Raw genomic sequence first — 19,428 nt, 5'->3', positions numbered from 1 at the left:
AAAGGATTCTCAGGCCTTAAAACACCCCTGATATCTTAATTCTTTTAAGCCAAAAACAAACTACAAACCAACCAACCCTAAGACCTAAAACTGGAGCCTTTCCCATTTCAGCAGGTAAACACACTGCCATAGATACACTGGACAAACCCCAAACATCTCAGATGACAAAAGAAGATGAGCCAAAAACCAATCAAGGCAGCAGATAGAACATTAGAACTGTATAAAGGACAGAATTCATTAAAATGCTTAAGTTGAATTCTCTCTTTCCGTTTTTCACTTTTCTGACAACAAGGGAACCACTAAGGGTAATCTTAAGGAAAACCCTTCTATTGTGTTTAAGTTTCAAAAGAAATACTAAGAAAGTAATAAACATCACATTAGTATAGTATTTCTAATATTCCCCTAATGAGATATATCCACTGAGGTAGCACTCTGTCTCCAGTGCCCTGTAAGGAGTATAGAAATACTACTGTGAGTGGCTGGGCAAACCCAAAAAGGATGAAAAGAGATGCTAGAATCAGCTGGTGGATTTGTTGTGAACTGATTTTGGTACCAAATTAACATCCTGATGTTAATAGCTCCCTGAACCATACGTGAGCTTACCTTAAAATTTACCCAAACCCTGTACCCCAAAGCTGTTCTCTCCAGGGTTCATTTCTTCTGGAAAATATTTATTGTACCCTGCTGAGAGGAGTTCTCCCCAGCATCTCTTTACTTCCCCTCTGTTCCCATGGTGCCTGTTGCTATCAGCAAGTTTCCACCTAACTTCCTTAAAAAGAGCCCAGCTGTTGCCAGGGACAATGATGCCACAAGACTTTAAGAAGTGAAACCCAGATCACCATAGCTTCTGGCTTCTGTAGTTTACTGTTTTCTCTCTGGCAACAGACGTGGGCTACCCAGATCAGATTCTCCTCCACTATTATTTGTAACAGAAGTACACAAGGGCGGCATGGCTGGGATGACCGTGGACATTGCTTGCCCTCTAGGAGTCTTCCTTACGTGATCCCAGGCCTATGCTGAAATATGTATTCTAGGGTAAGTGCCCATTGTGACTTGGGAGTTTATTTTAAATTGAATCTTTAATATGCAAATGTGAGATTCACCTGGGGCACCATAAGAATGAAATCTATCCTCCATCCTGTCTTGCGCTCTTACATTAAAGGAAAGAAGAGTAATTTTTAACACACCCCTATGATGGTTTTATGCAAATTCTTCAAGCTAGGCAAATTATTTTTGTGTTAAAATTTTTCAACCCCATAAAAACAGGAGTGAATTTATGTGGCATTTTAAAACGATGTTAGGCACATTGTAAAGCTATTTCATCTCATTTATAAAGAAGAGTGAGCATAAAAACAGGCCACAGCATAATTAATAGTGAAATGATTTATAGCACCAACTCTTTCTCCATTCATATTTATGTGTTTTCTGCAGTGTGGTGCAAGTTTTCCCCTACACACCCCCAATCCCTGCCCTTGCCACAGTAGAGAAATGGTATCAGGTGAAATTCACCAGGTGGAGCTTAAATTCCCTCAGGCGCACACACACGCATGCGCACATGCCCCTTACTCCTTAACAATGGTTTTCAAACTTAGCTGCATGCCAGAATTTCCTGGAGGGCGCTGGAAAGTATTGATCCCTGGGTTCCACCGCCAGAGGGTCGTTTTAATCAGTTTGGGGGGCAATCTGGAGCACTGAGATTTTCAAACCCAGATGAGGCTAATGTATAGTCTAGTTGAGATTTACTACATTAAAGGATTTTAAGATTATTAGACAAAGCTATAACATGGAATTTAAATACCCTCTATTAAATAACTTGAAGAATAAATTCAGAGACTACTGTATAAGGCTGTTCCATTTCTAATTTACCGTGCAATTTAGAGCTTATAGCAAATTCAACAAGTATTTATTGACTATCTACAATGTGCCAGGCACTGTAGTAGGTCCTGGAGATACAAGAATAACACACACATATCTTATCTTCACAATGTGTAGAGTTCAGCAGATATTTGTGGGTAACTTTTCCCACTTTCTGTGTTCCAGTTAATGCTCTGCCTGCTCTTGATATTTCTTTCCATATCAGGTGGTTCTTAAAGTAGATCTTGGCATTTTCTACTTTTTCTGTTTTTAAATTTCTTACGAATATAGATGAAAACTAGCGAACTCATATATCTTTACAAGAGCAATAAGAACACAGGTAATAAACCAATTCTAAAACTAATTAACATTTCAAAGAACCACCTGAAAGAGAAATAGGAAATATTATCTCCTCATGAGGATTTAATCCTATGTTGTGAAGTTTATGAGAGAAATAAAAGTTCAACACAGACCGCACTGACCGCTCTTAATAACAGTCTGATCTCCATCAGAAGTACGGTATTGAGTTATATAACTTCCTTTCTTCCCAAGATTATTGATGTGGGTTTGAATATAATTTGAGATAAGCTGTAAACGATCTCCTAAGCTTTTCAAAAGAGTAGTTTTGGCTATAAAGGGAGTGCAGAATAGTAAATATGCCAGCATCATTTGTAAGATTTCATTTAATTTCTCTTGACTATGTTCAGCTGAGAAGTCTGCTCACAATGGTTTGATGAGGTAAATTGAAATAATTGCTCCATTCTTACGTGGGAGAACATGAGCACAATAAGCTGAGTTATCAAACTCACAATCCAAATAAGCAGCAGAAATCTGAGCAAGAATTGATTCAAAAGAAAAACAAATTTCAGTCTTGCATAGAAGCCACCACAACTTTCTCATGGCTGACACAGGCTGCATTAAAAATGCCAGGAAGACTTAGAGGTATACAGAGACGTTCTCAGACATTTCTATTATATATTCACCAGGCAAGGAGTGCATTTTCCATTTTTTAATTAACAACGATCTGTTCGATTCTCTCTAGAATACCAATTTTGAAAGTAGTTTCTTTATTGTTATAATTTCCAAAAATCTCTTCTAGCACAAGCTTCATTTCAAAGCAACAGATGTGAATTTCTAACAAGGTTCATTTTTAAATAGTATAATGAGCCAGATTTTCTCTGAGTGCCCAAATCACTCCTGGGAGGACTCCTTGGCCAGCAGGGGACCACTTACCACGTCCCATCAGACATCCACCAGCAAAGATGGTACTGCGGAGGTTGATGCAAACTTTATGCATGCAGAAGAGGGTAGAAGAGGGACTCAAAGCGGAAAATATTCATATTTTGGATTTTCCATATTGTGGGTCGAGAGAAAGACTAACAATGAGTTGTCTTGAATATCATCATAATAACTGGAAGCAAGATAACTAAGAGTGATATATATTTTGCAGATGTGTTTAGGCTCCTTCCTGATCACTTTCTGTGACAAAGCACTCACCATTTTATTATGGAGCTTGTTCTACTATTAGATTGTTCTCAAATTGCTGTTTCTCTGACATCAGTTCTATCTACTCATTCTTCCATATGCTATCCATCTAACTATTTAAAGACGCTTATCATATCTACTATAAGCCTTCTCTTTCTGTGTGAAATTCCAGTTTTCAGATCCCCTTCCACTGGATTCAATCTACTCTGGATACTCTCTGGTTTGCAAATATCTCTATGAGTGAGTTAGCAACCAAATTTGATACAATATTCTAGATTTCAGCTTACCAGCACAGGTGTCTGTGGATATCTAGCTTCCCTTGTTCTAGCCACTTGCCCTCTTGTTACCAGGCCACGCTGTAGAAGGGCAAGTTCACGATCTACTGAAGTCCTCAAGGTCTTTTTTCACATCAACTGTCATTGAGTCATGTCAGGTCTCCCCAACCCTGAACTAGTATGGATAAGGTTTAGAATTCAGTACCTTATATTTAATCTTATCATATTTCATATGCATGATTGGAACACATCATCCCATCCTATTAAGAAAAAATTTGGATTCTGTCATCTATTTTGACCTGTTCAACATTTTTTTCTTAAAATAGCTCACATGAAGACGGGTTTTAAAACTTACTTGCCATTATTCATATTTTGCATCTTAACACATAATCCAGAAGTATGTTTTCTACGTGTAACCAAAGCACAATTCACCCACACTTTCCTGAAGTGTTACTTGGACAGAAGAAGAATTGATCCTGAAACTTATTCCCTTCCCACAAAGATTATGGGAAGATATTCTGGTCAAGAAATTGGCTTGGCCCCAGATTTAAGCAAAAATATATTAATTGCNGTGAGCTGCAAATGGTGAAATAAAGCAGGGTTTTGGATAAATCTTTGTGTTTGTTTTTTTTTTTTTTTTTTTTTTTTTTTGTATTCCTACAGATTTCAGTGTAAAGAGCAAAGATCTACAAATCAGTTACGGTTCATGAAGTTGTCCATGATCTCTCGCCTGTGGGCAGGAGCAGCTGTGAAGACTATGCTTCTCTTTTTCAACATGTGTCTTGACTGTCCTCTCTCTGAGAATTGTTCTTAGAGTTGAGTGCCTATCTGGGTTCAGTGATCACCCAGTGGATGATGACCAAAATAAGGAGAGCTATTGTACTGCACGCCAGCAAGATCTTGAACCAACCAAACCTGGGAGGGAGGGTGGCTAATGTCTCCCAGCAGATTGATCCAGACAGAATAAATCAGATATCCAGTAATGCTGCTGGGAATGCTGTGTCCCAGACTGTCTGGAGGAGAGATGGGAAGAGAAATAGAGTCCTGTCTGTGAGTGAGAGTGGCACTCCCTAAAGGCAGTCCATCATGAATGTGTTAAGATATCGATATGGGTATTGATAAAATTCCAGTATCTTTCTTCATAGCACTAGTCACCATCTGAAAACATTTGTTTACTTGAGTATTTTTAATCGTCGTTCTCCTACCATCAGAATGTAAATCCCTATTTGAGCAGGGACTGCCATCATGTTTTGTTCTCATGTGTCCTTGAACAGTGCCTAGAGAGGCTCTCAATTATGATGTGTGACTATAATGATGTGTTGAAAGGCAGACAGAAACAGGTCAGAATTTGAAAGTGACAGAGCAAGGACCTAGACTATGTCCCCGAGAGGAAATCTCTCTTAAAGATTGATAAAGGTGAATGCAGTCACTTCTACACTTCCCACTCTGCTGAAGTTCATGAGAAGGAAGAAACAGCAAACACAGGGGACTGTGGTCAGGAGGTGTCAGAAAGGGGTCAGGAATGAAGAGAAAGCCTGTAACTGCATTCACAATAGGAGATCAAGTTCTGCTTTCCCAGAATATTCCAGGAGGGATTCACTCTTAAAAGAGTGGGAGGGTGATACTTTGTTTAATTATGCATTCACACAATCATAAATAAAAACCCCAAATGAACAATAAGTTATCTTTAAGTTAACATAAATCCAACACCTTACAGATAGGTGTTCAATCAAAGGGACCATCTGAGTCTATTATCACACCTTCCAATTTCTCCCTACTTACCACAGGCATATCCATACCAGCAGAAAAGCTGCTGGAGATCTTAATGAAGTAAAGATACATTGTTTCTATGGTTTATGGTTTTTCCCTTCATCTGCCAGTCCAGTAATCCTATCTATAAATGTGAGGAAGTAACTTGGTCATATTAATGAGCCAAGAACCATCTTTTTCTTAGGTAATCGTTCCAACATAATTTGTTAAGTATTTGTTCCTGAGAGTTTTTGGTTTTTGTTTTTTGCCGCTGGGGATCCTTGAATCAAAAAGACTTCAGGTCTAAGGATATCCGTAACTAATCCACAGTAAGGAAAAAAATATTTTGATTCAATAAGACTAATAAAAAATATAAAGACAAAAACTCTCAGGAAATGAACATGATGTCAAACTTAACTCCCGTTGTGTTACATTTCAACGGACATAGGAAGAGCAGTTGGTAGATTGTGGCACTGCCTCTAAATCAAATGATACAAGGAGTTGTAGTCTACCAACAAAATCACTTCATGAATAGTTTAGCACTGATGAAAATATTTTATGTGTCGGGCCCCTGGGTGACTATTTTGGGCATCACGGTTGCAAGCCATAGCTAATGGTAATGGGCAAACATTCCCCTAGATTCCACGAGGTCACATAGCACCGGTTGATTTGAGGAGTCACCTCCCATCTGGCCCTGGGCAGGCATCATATCATCCCATTTTCAGAAGCTTCTCAGTAAAGTTATCATTCTCATTACATTTTGCATTTTTACAGCACCTGTAATCATAGCTCCCAGGCACTATACATTGTTAATTTATTACAGGCATTTCAATTTTGCTAGTTAACTCCCTGGTCTCCTTATGCGCTAAGCCCTAAAATCAGCACCGAGAGCTGAAATTCTTGTGCATTCAAACCAGCGTACGTTCTCAGGAACCAGAGATTCCAGTACCAGTTCCAATACCAGTGTTTCCTCGGATTGGCTCTGTAATTAGAAGAAGTTCCTTCTTCTTTCTGGGCCTCAGTCTTCTCTTGGATAAAAGGGTTGAGACTGGACGACATGGCTTCTAAAATCCCCTTCAGCTCTCAGCCTTTCTGGTTTTGTGTATCAGAGCTCTCGGGAAGATGTGTCTGACATATATCTGTGCATAGATATAGATTAATCTGTTCCTGAGGTCACTCTTCCTCTGCACTCCTTAAGTGCATCATCCATCCTGGTGTTCGCAGCTGACGGCTCCCTGTGGAGGACCCCATGCCAAATCTAATTCCATGAGGTACTCAGAACCAGAATTAAATAGGAATGCCTAGGGCTAATTTAGATGTCCCACGCTAAGCAAAGAGAAGTGATTCCTTCATGAGATTTATTTTAGAACAAAAATGGTTTGCAGAGTGAAGTGAAGGAAATGGCATTAAGTTACAAGAGCATGTTAGTTAGTAATTAATGGCACAGCTTAAAATGTCAATTTAAGAGATTTTCCTCAGTGAGGAATCCATTAACCAAATTTAAACAATGCTGACAAGGTCCCTTTGGCTGAGGAGGAACTGGAGATGTTGAGGTAGATACAGGAGGTCAGAAAATGCCCCTAAATGTTTCCTGCCCTTCATGTGCTTACCATTTATCAGATAAAATGAATCAAACATTTAACAAAGAGACAAGTTAAAAAAAGGAAAAAATATCTGGACTGACAGCACATGATACATATTTGGGAAATCTTCAATCAGTTTTATATCCAAGTGCCATGAAGACCTCAGAATGGGCATTTAGGGAAAAGGAGAATTTGTTTTGGAAAGTGGCTTGGAGAAAATAAATACAACATATATACTGGGAAGTACTAGGAAGAAATGAAATCAAGTTTGAACTTACCAAAGAATCCACTGTATATTAAGGTCTAGAGCAATGCTAGCTCCTCCAACCTTCCAAGAGATTTCAGAACCCTACCTGGCCATCCCTAAGTTAGNGAAATCTTCAATCAGTTTTATATCCAAGTGCCATGAAGACCTCAGAATGGGCATTTAGGGAAAAGGAGAATTTGTTTTGGAAAGTGGCTTGGAGAAAATAAATACAACATATATACTGGAAAGTACTAGGAAGAAATGAAATCAAGTTTGAACTTACCAAAGAATCCACTGTATATTAAGGTCTAGAGCAATGCTAGCTCCTCCGACCTTCCAAGAGATTTCAGAACCCTACCTGGCCATCCCTAGTCTCAATGTCATGTCACCAGAAAGGAATTCTCCATAGACCCTGGGTTTTAGATGACAGCCACTGCTCCCTGGCCGCGCCTATCAATGACCTCTACCTAACACTCCGCTCTAGTTATCCAGCAGGGAAATCCAGCAGAGAATGAAGGAATCAAGTAGGTTCTCTTATGGGAAAGACCCAGGCCCTGGGCTACAGAAAAATGCCAAGTGTGTTTATGGTGTAGGCCACAAGGGACGTACGTGGGAAGTGAAAAATGCAAAATCACNGGAAAGACCCAGGCCCTGGGCTACAGAAAAATGCCAAGTGTGTTTATGGTGTAGGCCACAAGGGACGTGGGAAGTGAAAAATGCAAAATCAGAACAGTAGTTAAGGATATTATCCAGGGAACTGGCAGAACAAGTGGATGTGTCAATAAACAAAAGGGAGCCACCGTGGCTTTCTGAACCTGGCAGTGGTTATGTGAGCGGACTCAACACCTGTTATTAATCACCCAATTATCCATTAGAGGGTTTCCTGTTCAATTCCAGGAATATATGAAAACAATGAAGAGACACTTGGAGATAAACAGACTTCCACATGAGCACCCAAACTGAGTTGTGCAGATGCCTTGGTTGAGCTGGGGGTTGTAGTCATTGTAGTCATGTGATAGATACAAATCTGAGCTCAAATTAAAATTTATAGGGAAAACAAGTAAAACAATGAATGCTAGGGCAGGACATACACTGAAAACGACTTTTCTTATGTCTATAATTCCCCTATTTTGGAACAAGTGTACTCAAAGGATAAAGCATCTGCTTTGTGCCAACCACTCTTTTCTAGACACCATTCTCTATTAAGAAATACTGTGCTGGGAAAACCTGGAGGAGTGAGCCACTTGTATGTCTGCGATGATACGATGCTATCACAACCTACAGAGGCATTAGGGCAGGAAGAATGTTGTTGAGATCATGCAAAAATACACAACAATACAGGTCTATAGAGAACCTATAGACCAATTGGAGGTACAGGATCTCCTCTGACCCAAGTGTCTATAACCTACCCTCACCAAAAACAGTAAAACTGGTATAAGAAAATCCACTGAGGGGCACCAAGGTGACTCAGTCGGCTCAGGTCATGATCTCATAGTTTGTGAGTCTGACCCCCAGGGTTCAGCCTCCACTCTGACAGTGCAGAACCTGTTTGGAATTCTCTCTTTCCCTCTCTCTCTGCACCCCTTCTTACTCTCTCTGTCTCTCTCTCTCAAAATAAGCAGATAAACTTTTAAAAAAGCAAATGAAAAAGTGGTATTGGCAAAAAATTTCAAAGATTTTTCTTCATTTAAGTCTTGAACTCTCTATATGATCTAAATGTTGCTAAAATCAATTTCCACATACTCAAATATTTCCTTAGGATATCTCACAATATTTTAAAACACCACTGGTTTCCTCCCAAATTGCTAATAAATGCACAATGCAAAAGATCTCTATAATTAATATATAAGGCAGGAGAGGGGCATGACCACTGTCGTTTTTTTCCCCTTCAATGTGTGATTAGAATTACTTCATAAATTATTCACATGTTCTGCTAGAATAATAAAAGAGCTTCTCATTTTACATAAATCACATTACTTATTTGGAATGGGTAGCAAAGTTCCTCAAATGTTGCTTTGATAACACGTAGGACAAGGCACCTCAGGCTCTGATTAGCGTTTGGCTCATCCTATTTTGAAGTAAACAGTATAAACAACTCACTTGCATGAGCCTCCACTTCACCTGCATCTATTACCTGTGGAGCGTTACCTGTAAGGTTCACCAGGGCTGTGGGACCATGAGGTTGAAGGGAAGAATCTCTTTATCTCTCTCCTCCACGTTTTCTGGTACTCACTTTCTCCCTTGAAAGCACCATGGCCCACCCGCGCCTCATGCTACACTGAAGCTGTATCTTCCATAAGCCTTTGCCGGTAGAGGCAAACTTTCTCTCACTCTCATTTATGAAACAGACTTCTGACATCCAACCACCCTCAAAACTTGATCTGTCCCTAGCACTGGCTTATTAATTAGTGCCCTTGATTTTTGAGACACGTGCATGAAACTCACTGTTCCAAGCTACGACCACTGTTTTCTGATGTATAATAATTAACATTTAGTTATGTGAATAGCCTCCCCACTAGTCATTAGAGAAGTCGGTGACATAGGAGTGTATGAAATATGTCCCTTGTCCAAAGAGATGTTTCTGGAGCAGCGTTGGTAGTATAGTGGTGAGCAGAGCTGCCTTCCAAAGAGATGTTTATGATCTTACGGTCTACAGAGAAAGAAATAAATGTATGTAAGGAATAGAATGAATATTTTGAACAGGGGACTGGCACAGAAATAAAAGACTCTCAATATAAGATGAACATGGAAGCAGATGTAACTGGAAATGTGGGCCCCTCTTCAATCCTAGCCTATTGTACAGTCTTCCTCAGGTCTTGGAGGCAAAAGAGAAGAGCTTTAGTCAAACTGAAAGAGTATGAGCTTCTCAGTGGCTTTGCATGTCACACACAGAACAAAGGGCCTACTAAAAGTTTAAAGAATGTTATTTGAATGAGGAGAGACTAAAAGGGAAGACTATCAGGTACATGGGTAAGTGGAAGAATCAAAAAGTAGAACCCCCCAAAAAAAACAAAAAACAAAAAACAAAATAAGAACCAAAAAGTATCTTTCTGAAACCACACAGCATAGGTATCCTCCATACTTTTCTGACAGCTTTTCTTTTCTGTTTTGCGTAAGCATCCACAAAGAAAGTGTTCCTCATCACGGACCCTTTGAGAGACCCTGGGACCATGTTCTACCTGGCTGACTCAGATTATCCTAAAATGAGGACGGCAAACCGCAACCAATCCCTTGAGGATCATGGTTTTCCACCTTGTCTGGCCCTCCGAAGTCAGAATTCCAGGCATCCCTTTGTCTCTCCTCCCCCCTCCCCCCCCACCAAGCACAGATGGACAAGAGCCACCATCTCCAGCTGTCTAGAAACTAACGCCCTCAGCTAAGAATGCCCTTTATATTTGATCATTCAGGATCTGTACAGAGTTTCCTCTAAGCATCCCTGTGTGTGTTACTCATGTGGAGAGAGAGCATCTTGTTTTTATGTTGTCTATAATAAATTATAAGTGTAACAGCGGGAGCTTTTTCAATACTATTTGTAAATGCAGCCAGAGGCTATTAAGTGATTGGTGTATCAAATAAATATAATTAGTAAATAGCAAAATAACATGTTTGTAAACTGCCTTTGGAAATATGTGATTAGACCAAAGACAACAATTTCCGCCAACGCTTCTAAGTGTTTCCAAGAGATACCAGGAAAATGCTTTAAGAATTTCATAATGATTTTGAAAAATTTCTATGTAAATCTGTTAAGAAGGTAGACAGTACGCGTACTTAGTCCCAACTCCTTCTGAATGCTTCGTGTTGGAAATTTAAGTGCAGGGGTATGCTTAAGTGTGCATCATAATTTTTTCAGGGGAGTTAAAATGTGCTTGATTATTGACTCTATAAGTTTTTAAATTGACATTTGATGAGGTTAAGAAGAGTTATAAATATACCTCCATGTGCGGAGTGCTCTCAGGCAGTAGAGTTATTCTCAATTACTAACACTTAAAATGATCCCAGCAAGTCAATCAGTGTAAAGCTAGGTGAACTCACTCTGCCCTTCTGTCTTAATTGGCACTATGACAAAGTTTGCTCTTTGCTAGTGATGCGATGCTCAATGTCTGGCAGTGGAAACTAAAGAGTCACCCAAACCTACTGATTCTTCCTCTGAGGGGTGCAGACAGACACCCGTTCTTGTTCCTCACTCATTTCCCCTGAACTCATATGGGATTGTGACAGAACCCTGCTTCACTCATTGCTCCCACCCCAACCTTGCACTCCCATGCCATAATAATTACTCTTCCAAGAACCTCACTTTTACCTGTGACTTCCTGGATAAGAACCTAACATGGATCTCTATGCATATCAAGCCACAAGTTTAAACCCTACCTATCCTTCAGGATTGTCCAGAATTTACTCCACCAATGCCTCCAGAATTTCATTTCCTACTAACTCCCAATCGAACCTTCTAGTCAAGTTAGACTAGTCTCCTCAATGTCCCTGCGACCCACTCCTGGGCACACCTCTGCCCCCCACGTCAGGACTCTCTGCTACAATGACTTGCCCTCTAAGACCTATATACTTCCCCATCACACTGGATTCCTCCATACATACCTGAGCGGGTCCTACTTTTAACTCTTTGCGTTTATGGTCTGTTCTGCATTTCCCTGGGACATGGTTCCTGCCTGTGTGTCTTTTTTCTTGTCTTCCCAGTCGCTTAGAAATTCCTTCTAGGAAAAGAACAAATTTTATGTCTCTTGCCTCCTCTACAATGCCAAGACTGGTGCTGAGCAAAAAACATGTAAACAATGCTGACCATGATGACGATGACCGTGACTGTGCTGTAATTTATTATATTGCTACTTTGTTTATGTGGTGGGCCTGGTGCCATCCAATGTCAATAAATATGTAATTTAAATCTCTTGTCAACCAAGTGGGATATATATGGTTAAATACATTATTTCAAACACGAGAAAATGGATACATATGAAGGCAGTTTGATTAGCTTGTCAGTTAATCACAACTGAATTCCAAAGAGGTACGTATATTATGATCTTAGAGATAATTTACTGATAGAGTCAGTGTATACATTTGGCTTGCAATCAGAAATATATAGCTCTTAATCCTCTGATCAGAACATTTGGCTGAGTTTCATGATTACTCATTTACTCATTCATTCAACATACACTAACTGAGCCACCTCTATATGTCATATGCTAATTACTAAATTCTAAGGATAAAGAAAAGCAATAACATATGGTCCCTGCCCTCAAACAACTCAGTCTTGACATTGCCCAAAATTACATCGATAGCCTTATTTCCTAGGAGTTGGAGCCTGGTGGACAATAGTGTGGGATGGTAGAGAAGGAGCATTTGAAAAGCAATCAAGATCCAATGGTCATCTGGGTGGTCAGTGCCTGGTGGGATAAAGAATGATAAGAAAGGAAAAAGTATTATTAGGCAAAAATAGATTGGTGGCGGGGCGCCTGGGTGGCTTAGTCGGCTAAGCGTCCGACTTTCGCTTAGGTCATGATCTCGCGGTTCGTGGGTTCGAGCCCCGCGTCAGGCTCTGTGCTGACTGCCAGCTCAGAGCCTGGAGCCTGTTTCAGAGTCTGTCATTCCCTCTCTCTCTGACCCTCCCCTGCTCATGCTGTCTCTCTCTCTCTCTCCTAGAAATAAATTAAAAAAATAAAATAAAATAAAATAAAAAAATAGATTGGTGACGTGACTGAGAAAACTCTAGCAAAATCTCTGGAAAAGCAAAGACCAGGTACACAGATTTTTAGAAAAATAATCTCTGAATCCCTGGGGCAGTGCACTAAAGCCTGTATCTGTCCAGAGCAGAGGTGTGAATGTGTGGAAAGACCTCAAGGCCAGCTCAAATGAGACTGTGCTTCTTTCCAGTTTGGGGGCCTCTGGGGATTACTTTAATACCGAGCACTTCGTCATCATGTTTGACGGCTTTGGCGGCCTCATTTATCAAGGATCTATAGTTAAATTTAATTTTCCTGTGAGTGGAGGACAGCCATGGCAGCCGGGCTTCTTGTTGCTGATCCGTCCCCGCTGATGTCTTCTGAAGTGGAAATGATGGATGCCACATGTTCTGGCTGTGATTAAATTTGCTTTGACAAAGCAGCATGGAAATCTGATTTTCAATAGACTTCTGCATTTCACCTAGTGCTGAGTAAACAGATACAGAACATAATGCTTACAGGGCTGTCGGGCCGATAGCTAATTCATTGTGCCCATCTAATCAGGCTGTCCATTAAATTATTATTTGTCAATAACATGCAGGATCATTTTTGAAACTCTTGAGGAATGGGAAACTTGTTTTTAAGTAAATAAACATGAAGGGCTCAACAAAGGCCGGGAGGGGGTTTTCTTAGGAAGATCCAAATAACTCATCCATCTCCATGTTCTCCATGCCCCTGAAGAATCAAAGCACCATTTAAGAAGTTTTTAGTTTCACTTCACTTGGCTCCCGTTTCTAATGCAAACAACAGCATCCAATTACAACAGAGAATGAAGCTACAAACATTGACACTTTAGCTCCCCAGTTTATCTTTAAAGGAGAATGAAGCAGAAAATCACATTAAGTATGCATCTCATATTAGAGCTTTTAACCTCCTGCCTAGACGTGCTTCGTGCAGACCACCTCCTGGAGAAGACTCCCACTTTGGGGGAACGCAGAGCAGAGTTGTCTCCAGAGGCAAGCGGAAGTGGGAAGAGTGTGATGTTAATGCTTGATCTTTTCCCCAGTCTGTGGGGGTCCATGCAATATTAGGAAAGGCCCTCTACCCCAGCTCCCAAACTCAGACATGCCGGCTCTCTGTACTCTTTTACTTCTGGGAGTTCACACAAGCATTTTCTGACCTTGCCTGAGCCTTTCTGAGAACATCTGAGCCTCCATCGATGGTCTCCTTTTGAGCCAACTCCTTGTCAACCACCCACATTGCCCTGAAATATATTTGCCAGTGGAACCCACTGACCTCACACCTTACGAATAACCGAAGGGCCAAGAGTAGGCAGCCAACTTGTATATCCACACTGGCTGAAGGACCTTGAGCACATTTCTTTTTTTTTTTTTTTTTGAGCACATTTCTTAAGCTCTCTAACTTTTATACTATTCATTGGTAGAACAGCATGTAGTCAAAGTGCAGTTGCAAGAGTTAAATGGAATAATGCGTGAAAGAAACCATTTTCTCCCTCCATCAGTTACCCCTTGTGACCCATCAAGTAGGAATTACCCTCTCTCAAAAGTACTAGGGACCAGCTGTGAGTCTTCTTACAGTCAGTCTTGCCTTTCTACAGATAAAGGGTGTCTGCAGGGTGCCTGGGTGGCTCAGTTGGTTGGGCATCCGACTTCTGCTCAGGTCATGATCTCACAGCTCGTGGGTTCGGGCCCTGCATCGGGCTCTGTGCTGACAGCTCAGAGCCTGGAGCTAGCTTCAGATTCTGTGTCTCCCCCTCTCTCTGACCCTCCTCTGGTCATGCTGTCTCTGTCTCTCAGAAATAAATAAAATATTAAAAAATATAAAAAAACAAAAGACAAAACAAAAGACAAAGGGTGTCTGTGTGAGGAGGTCTGGCTGCTCTTTGGATCCAGCTGGGGCAGATCCCACCTCTACAGGGACAGTGTGAGGCTGCCATGTCTGGAACAGCCTGCAGTGACCTGCCTCGCTCATTAGCTTTTGCAGGTAGGTATGCTGTATTCAGGAGAGAAATAAGGCATCACAACTTGGCTTCCAGTCCATTGTGTCTTCTTCTACCCAGCTTTAAGTGTAATGAAACTGTTATGTGACAGTTGTGTCTATTTCTCAAAGGGGAAAGGACTGGGGAGAGATGCAGCACGAATTATTTATTACACACATTGGCCCAGCACAGATGACTGGACATGCCAGCTACTCCATTCCAGCAGCTTTAATAATAAATAAGTGACTCTATGAAATACAAAATGGTAGTGATGTTTCTTGTCTCATTAAGCCTTCACAACACCCCAGGTCAGCAAATAGGGATAATAAAACCTCCAGTTCATACATGAGGAAACTGAGTTACACAGATGTTTGGTGATTTGCTCAAGTTCACAAAACATAGGATACAGGACATGAAGAACCAAGCTTTATAAGTCTCACTCGGTGCACTTTCTACAACCACACTCTGCTTTCTTACTTTCCTGTGTCCAGGAGGGGACAGACCTCTGAAACTGTCCCCTGAGTTCTCAAAGTCCCTTGGATTTCTCAGTGTAAGGTTTCTTTTCAATTTCCATGACCCGGGCCACTGTGCTATTTTCCCTACTCCAAAGCATTTTGTTGCCAAAATGCTCTACCCTCAAGGAAGCTGGCATTTCCATAATGCTTACTGTAAAGATGACCATGGATTGGCCAATGACCCTGTCACCACCAGAAGGATGGCTCTAGCTACAGCAGAAACTAATGGATCACAGTCCACCCTCTGACCTGCTGACCTATACTGAAAGAACAGTAATTGTAAGAAACAGTTCAAGGCTTAACATAATTACCATGAATTAGAATTTAAGCTAACACCCAGCCCAGAGTGAGATGGTCCCAGACCACTCCTCTTCTAACGTTTGAGCTGATAATGATCTTATAGTGACTAGAAAAGAACCAAATCTCCTGCAGTATGTCTAAAAGGAAATGAAGGGATATATGTAAAATATGACTTAATCCAAGAAAAATCCCTTTTTTCCAAATATCAATACCACCAGGCTCTCTCAAAGCCTGACTATACAGACAAGGTGGGGGTAGAGGGTTTGCAAACTTTTACTTCACGCAAATAAATTCATTGTTTATTAGGAAAGTGACCAGAACAATGAAGAGGGCAGAGAAGAGGATGAGTGAAGGGAGAAACTGGAAAGAGATATGGCTAGCAATATAGACTCAACACTTTCTGATCAGCATTGAAAGCTGCTCTGGGGGCGCCTGGGTGGCTTAGTCGGTTAAGCGTCCGACTTTCACTTAGGTCATGATCTCGCGGTTCGTGGGTTTAGGCCCTGCGTCGGGCTCTGTGTTGACTGCCAGCTCAGAGCCTGGAGCCTGTTTCAGTCTGTGACTCCCTCTCTCTCTGACCCTCCCCTGCTCACGCTGTCTCTCTCTCTCTCTCATAGAAATAAATTTTAAAAAAAACATTAAAAAAAAAAAAAAAGAAAGAAGGCTGCTCTGAAGGTGAGGCATTGATAAGCCCTGAGGAGTGCTCTAAACTCTTGCTAGTCAGTGTGGCCAATAGATCAGCTGCATAGGATTCACATGAAACTTGTTGGAAACACAACCTCAACAGATCTACTAAATCAGAATTTGCATTTTAACAAGACCTTAGGGTTCTAATGAATTTTAAGATTTAAGAAGCACCCAATGGTTATAGCCTTAAAATGGGAATGATAGGGGTGTGTGGTTGCCTCAGTTAGTTAAGCATCTGACTCTTGGTTTTGGCTCAGGTCATGATCTCCTTGTTTGTGGGGTTAAGCCCCACATGAGGCTCTCTACTGACAACATGGAGTCTGCTTGGGATTCTTTGTCTCCCTCTCTCTCTGATCCCACTTATGTTCTCTCTCTAAATAAATAAATAAACTTAAAAATAAACATTAAAAATGGGGATGATAGTATGAAATCTAGGTCTCAAGGGCTGGGAAGGGTGCGAGACAGTATGTATGGGAACAAGATATCAGTAAGACAGATTATAATATTTCCTTTGAATATGATCTGTTTTGACGTGTTATTTTTGTGGAAGGCTATGAAAAAACTGGTCTCTCACACATGCAGTTGGAAACGACATGGATATTTTAATGTCACTTGTAGGTAATTGTGGATCTTTTTCTTGGGGACTACATGCATACTTGACGAGTGGTAGGGTTAGTTCCAATGTGGAATCTGAAGCTTTATCAACGAACATTTGTAAGGTATTGTGGGAAGATACATTGCTCTGTCTTGCACTTCGAATGATTCTTTATTCAGGCATGATTTCTGACACTACGTATTGGTCATTAGAAACCAGTGGTTCAATGGATTATGCAGAACTGTCAAATGTTAATGTACTTCATTACATAACATTTAAAACCACATTAGTTAATATTACCACCAATATCATCAGTACAGGGCAACAGTGAAGCTCATGGAGCCTCATACAGGCCTTCCAAAAATTCGAATTTTCTCTTGAAAGCTCAGATTTTACCATGAGCAGCAAAGAATGCCGTTTGTTTTCCCTGAAGTGACAGACTCACTTTTGAAGTGCTAGGTTCATTTTTGAGAACGTTTCTGCCAAATACTTGAGTCTGAATAACCATAACTTGTAATATATTATTTCAATTTTTTTTTTTAAAAGTGATGCTCCATCAAAAATACTGCCAGTCAGGCTCACAGTCAATAATGCCATTGCTTTCCCTTGGTATAATCATCACATTTGGCTATTTATGTCCTATGTACTTCCCATGTCATTAGAAAGAATGTTAAAAAGATGTATACTCACAGCTCAAGATTTAATGCAATTAATAATTACACTGCTTTAGCAAGGTCATTCTTATGTGAACCTCGCTTTATGTGTACTTGTCCTGAATTACAATGAAGACTATTCAGTGACTTGTACAGTTTGTTGCCCACCTGGATAAGCCCTAGAAGTCCACCACTGGCTTTCCATCAGGAGTGCAAATATTAACACAGCAAAATAACTTTGACCTTGCAGATGCCCCCTGAAAGGTCTTGAGATCCCCAGGGGCCTGCATAGCACACTTACAGAACAACCCCGCCTACCTCTCCAAGGGAGCCCTTACTACTGCTCGCCTCACTCTGCCCAAGCCACATTGGTTTCCTTGCTGTTTCATGAACACACTGAGCTTGTTCCTGCCTCAGAAGAGGCTCGATCTGTGGTTGCAATTTCTTCTGTTGGTGATGTGATGCTCCTACCGGCATGTTCACCTAGCTGGCTCTCCTTGTCACTTTGGTTTCTGTTGAAGTGATAGCCCCTCAAAGAGGCTTTCCCCAACTGCCCTATTCACATTAGGCTCCATCTTCTCCAGCAGAGCCCCAGGAAACTCTCTACCTCCTTACCCTGCTAGGTTCTTCACATAACTCATCACTAACAATAATTCCATCATGCATTTATTTGCTTACTTGCTGATTGTCTGCCACCCCCACCAAAATAGGTCCTCCATCAGATCTAGGACTTTGTCACATTCACCACTATAGCTCTAATGCCTAGAAAAGTGTTTGACATATAATACCCAATAAATACTTGTTTCATGAATAAATTAATTCACTTAAAAATCCCTTAATAATGTTGCTATCATTTAAAAAAATTTTTAATGTTTACTTATTTTTGAGAGACAGACAGACAGAGAACGAGCGGGAAAAGGCAGAAAGGGAGGGAGACACAGAATCCGAAGCAGGATACAGGCTCTGAGCTGTCAACACAGAGCCCAGTGTGGGGCTTGAACTCATGAACTGCGAGATCATGACCTGAGCTGAAGTTGGACACTCAACCAACTGAGCCACCCAGGCACCCCTACTGCTGCTATTATTTTAAAGAAATAAAAGAGTGTCTTCTGAGTCACTGCTGTCTAATAAAAATATAATGTGAGTCACAGATGTAATGTTAGATTTTCTAGTAGCCACTATAAAAAAAAATCTAAAAGTAGCAGCTGAAAATAATTTAATAGTTTATTTTATTTAAACCAAGATATCTAAAATATTATTATTTCAACATGTAATCAATATAAAAATTCTTAGTATGTTATACTTCGTTATTTTTCTTACTAAACCTTTGAAGGCTGGTGGGTATTTTACATTCGCAGAACATGTCCTTTCTGATCTGAGAACACAATCTAAGGAATAATTAGAGGAAACTAGATCACAGTATTTGCTTTCTCTCAAATTTAATGGAATAAAGAGAAAAATTACGAACAATAGCAAAGAAGAAGAATAATTACCAGCACAACCAAGTAAGAGTCCAACTTAATGCCATGTGTTTTACCAGAATGGAGGCCATGAATGAAGCAGAGAATGTGCCACAACCCACCCCTTCTAGCCATCCCCACCTCCACCCCTAGAACCGGTACTATGAAAAGAAGGTGAGTTACCAGTTTGCTGAGAATTTTCACTAATACCTCCTAATTTCAAGAGGTTTAGAAGGAAGGGATGAACAGGCAGCCCAGCCCTTAACTATCACTGCTGGATCTCAGCAGAAATAAAATAAATCCCTCACCTCACCACACAAATTCAAGGGACTAATTCTAAGTCTCCACACAGCA

At 40.6% G+C, this 19,428-nt stretch overlaps 1 protein-coding gene across 1 annotated transcript in view; it reads right to left on the bottom strand.

The window, feature by feature from the left end:
• HS6ST3 (heparan sulfate 6-O-sulfotransferase 3) overlaps window positions 1-19,428 on the bottom strand; it is a 638,376-nt gene that overhangs the window by 239,594 nt on the left and 379,354 nt on the right. The window contains exon 4 of the mRNA XM_077753959.1: window positions 964-990. Coding sequence (XP_077610085.1) covers window positions 964-990 — 27 coding nt within the window. The remainder of the gene's footprint in view (window positions 1-963; window positions 991-19,428) is intronic.

This window comes from Crocuta crocuta, unplaced genomic scaffold (assembly GCF_008692635.1).
Source record: "Crocuta crocuta isolate KB4526 unplaced genomic scaffold, BGI_CrCroc_1.0 scaffold31, whole genome shotgun sequence".
Classification (NCBI taxonomy): Eukaryota; Metazoa; Chordata; class Mammalia; order Carnivora; family Hyaenidae; genus Crocuta; species Crocuta crocuta.
Note: the sequence above shows the minus strand (reverse complement) of the source record. Positions and strands in the feature narration are given on the sequence as shown.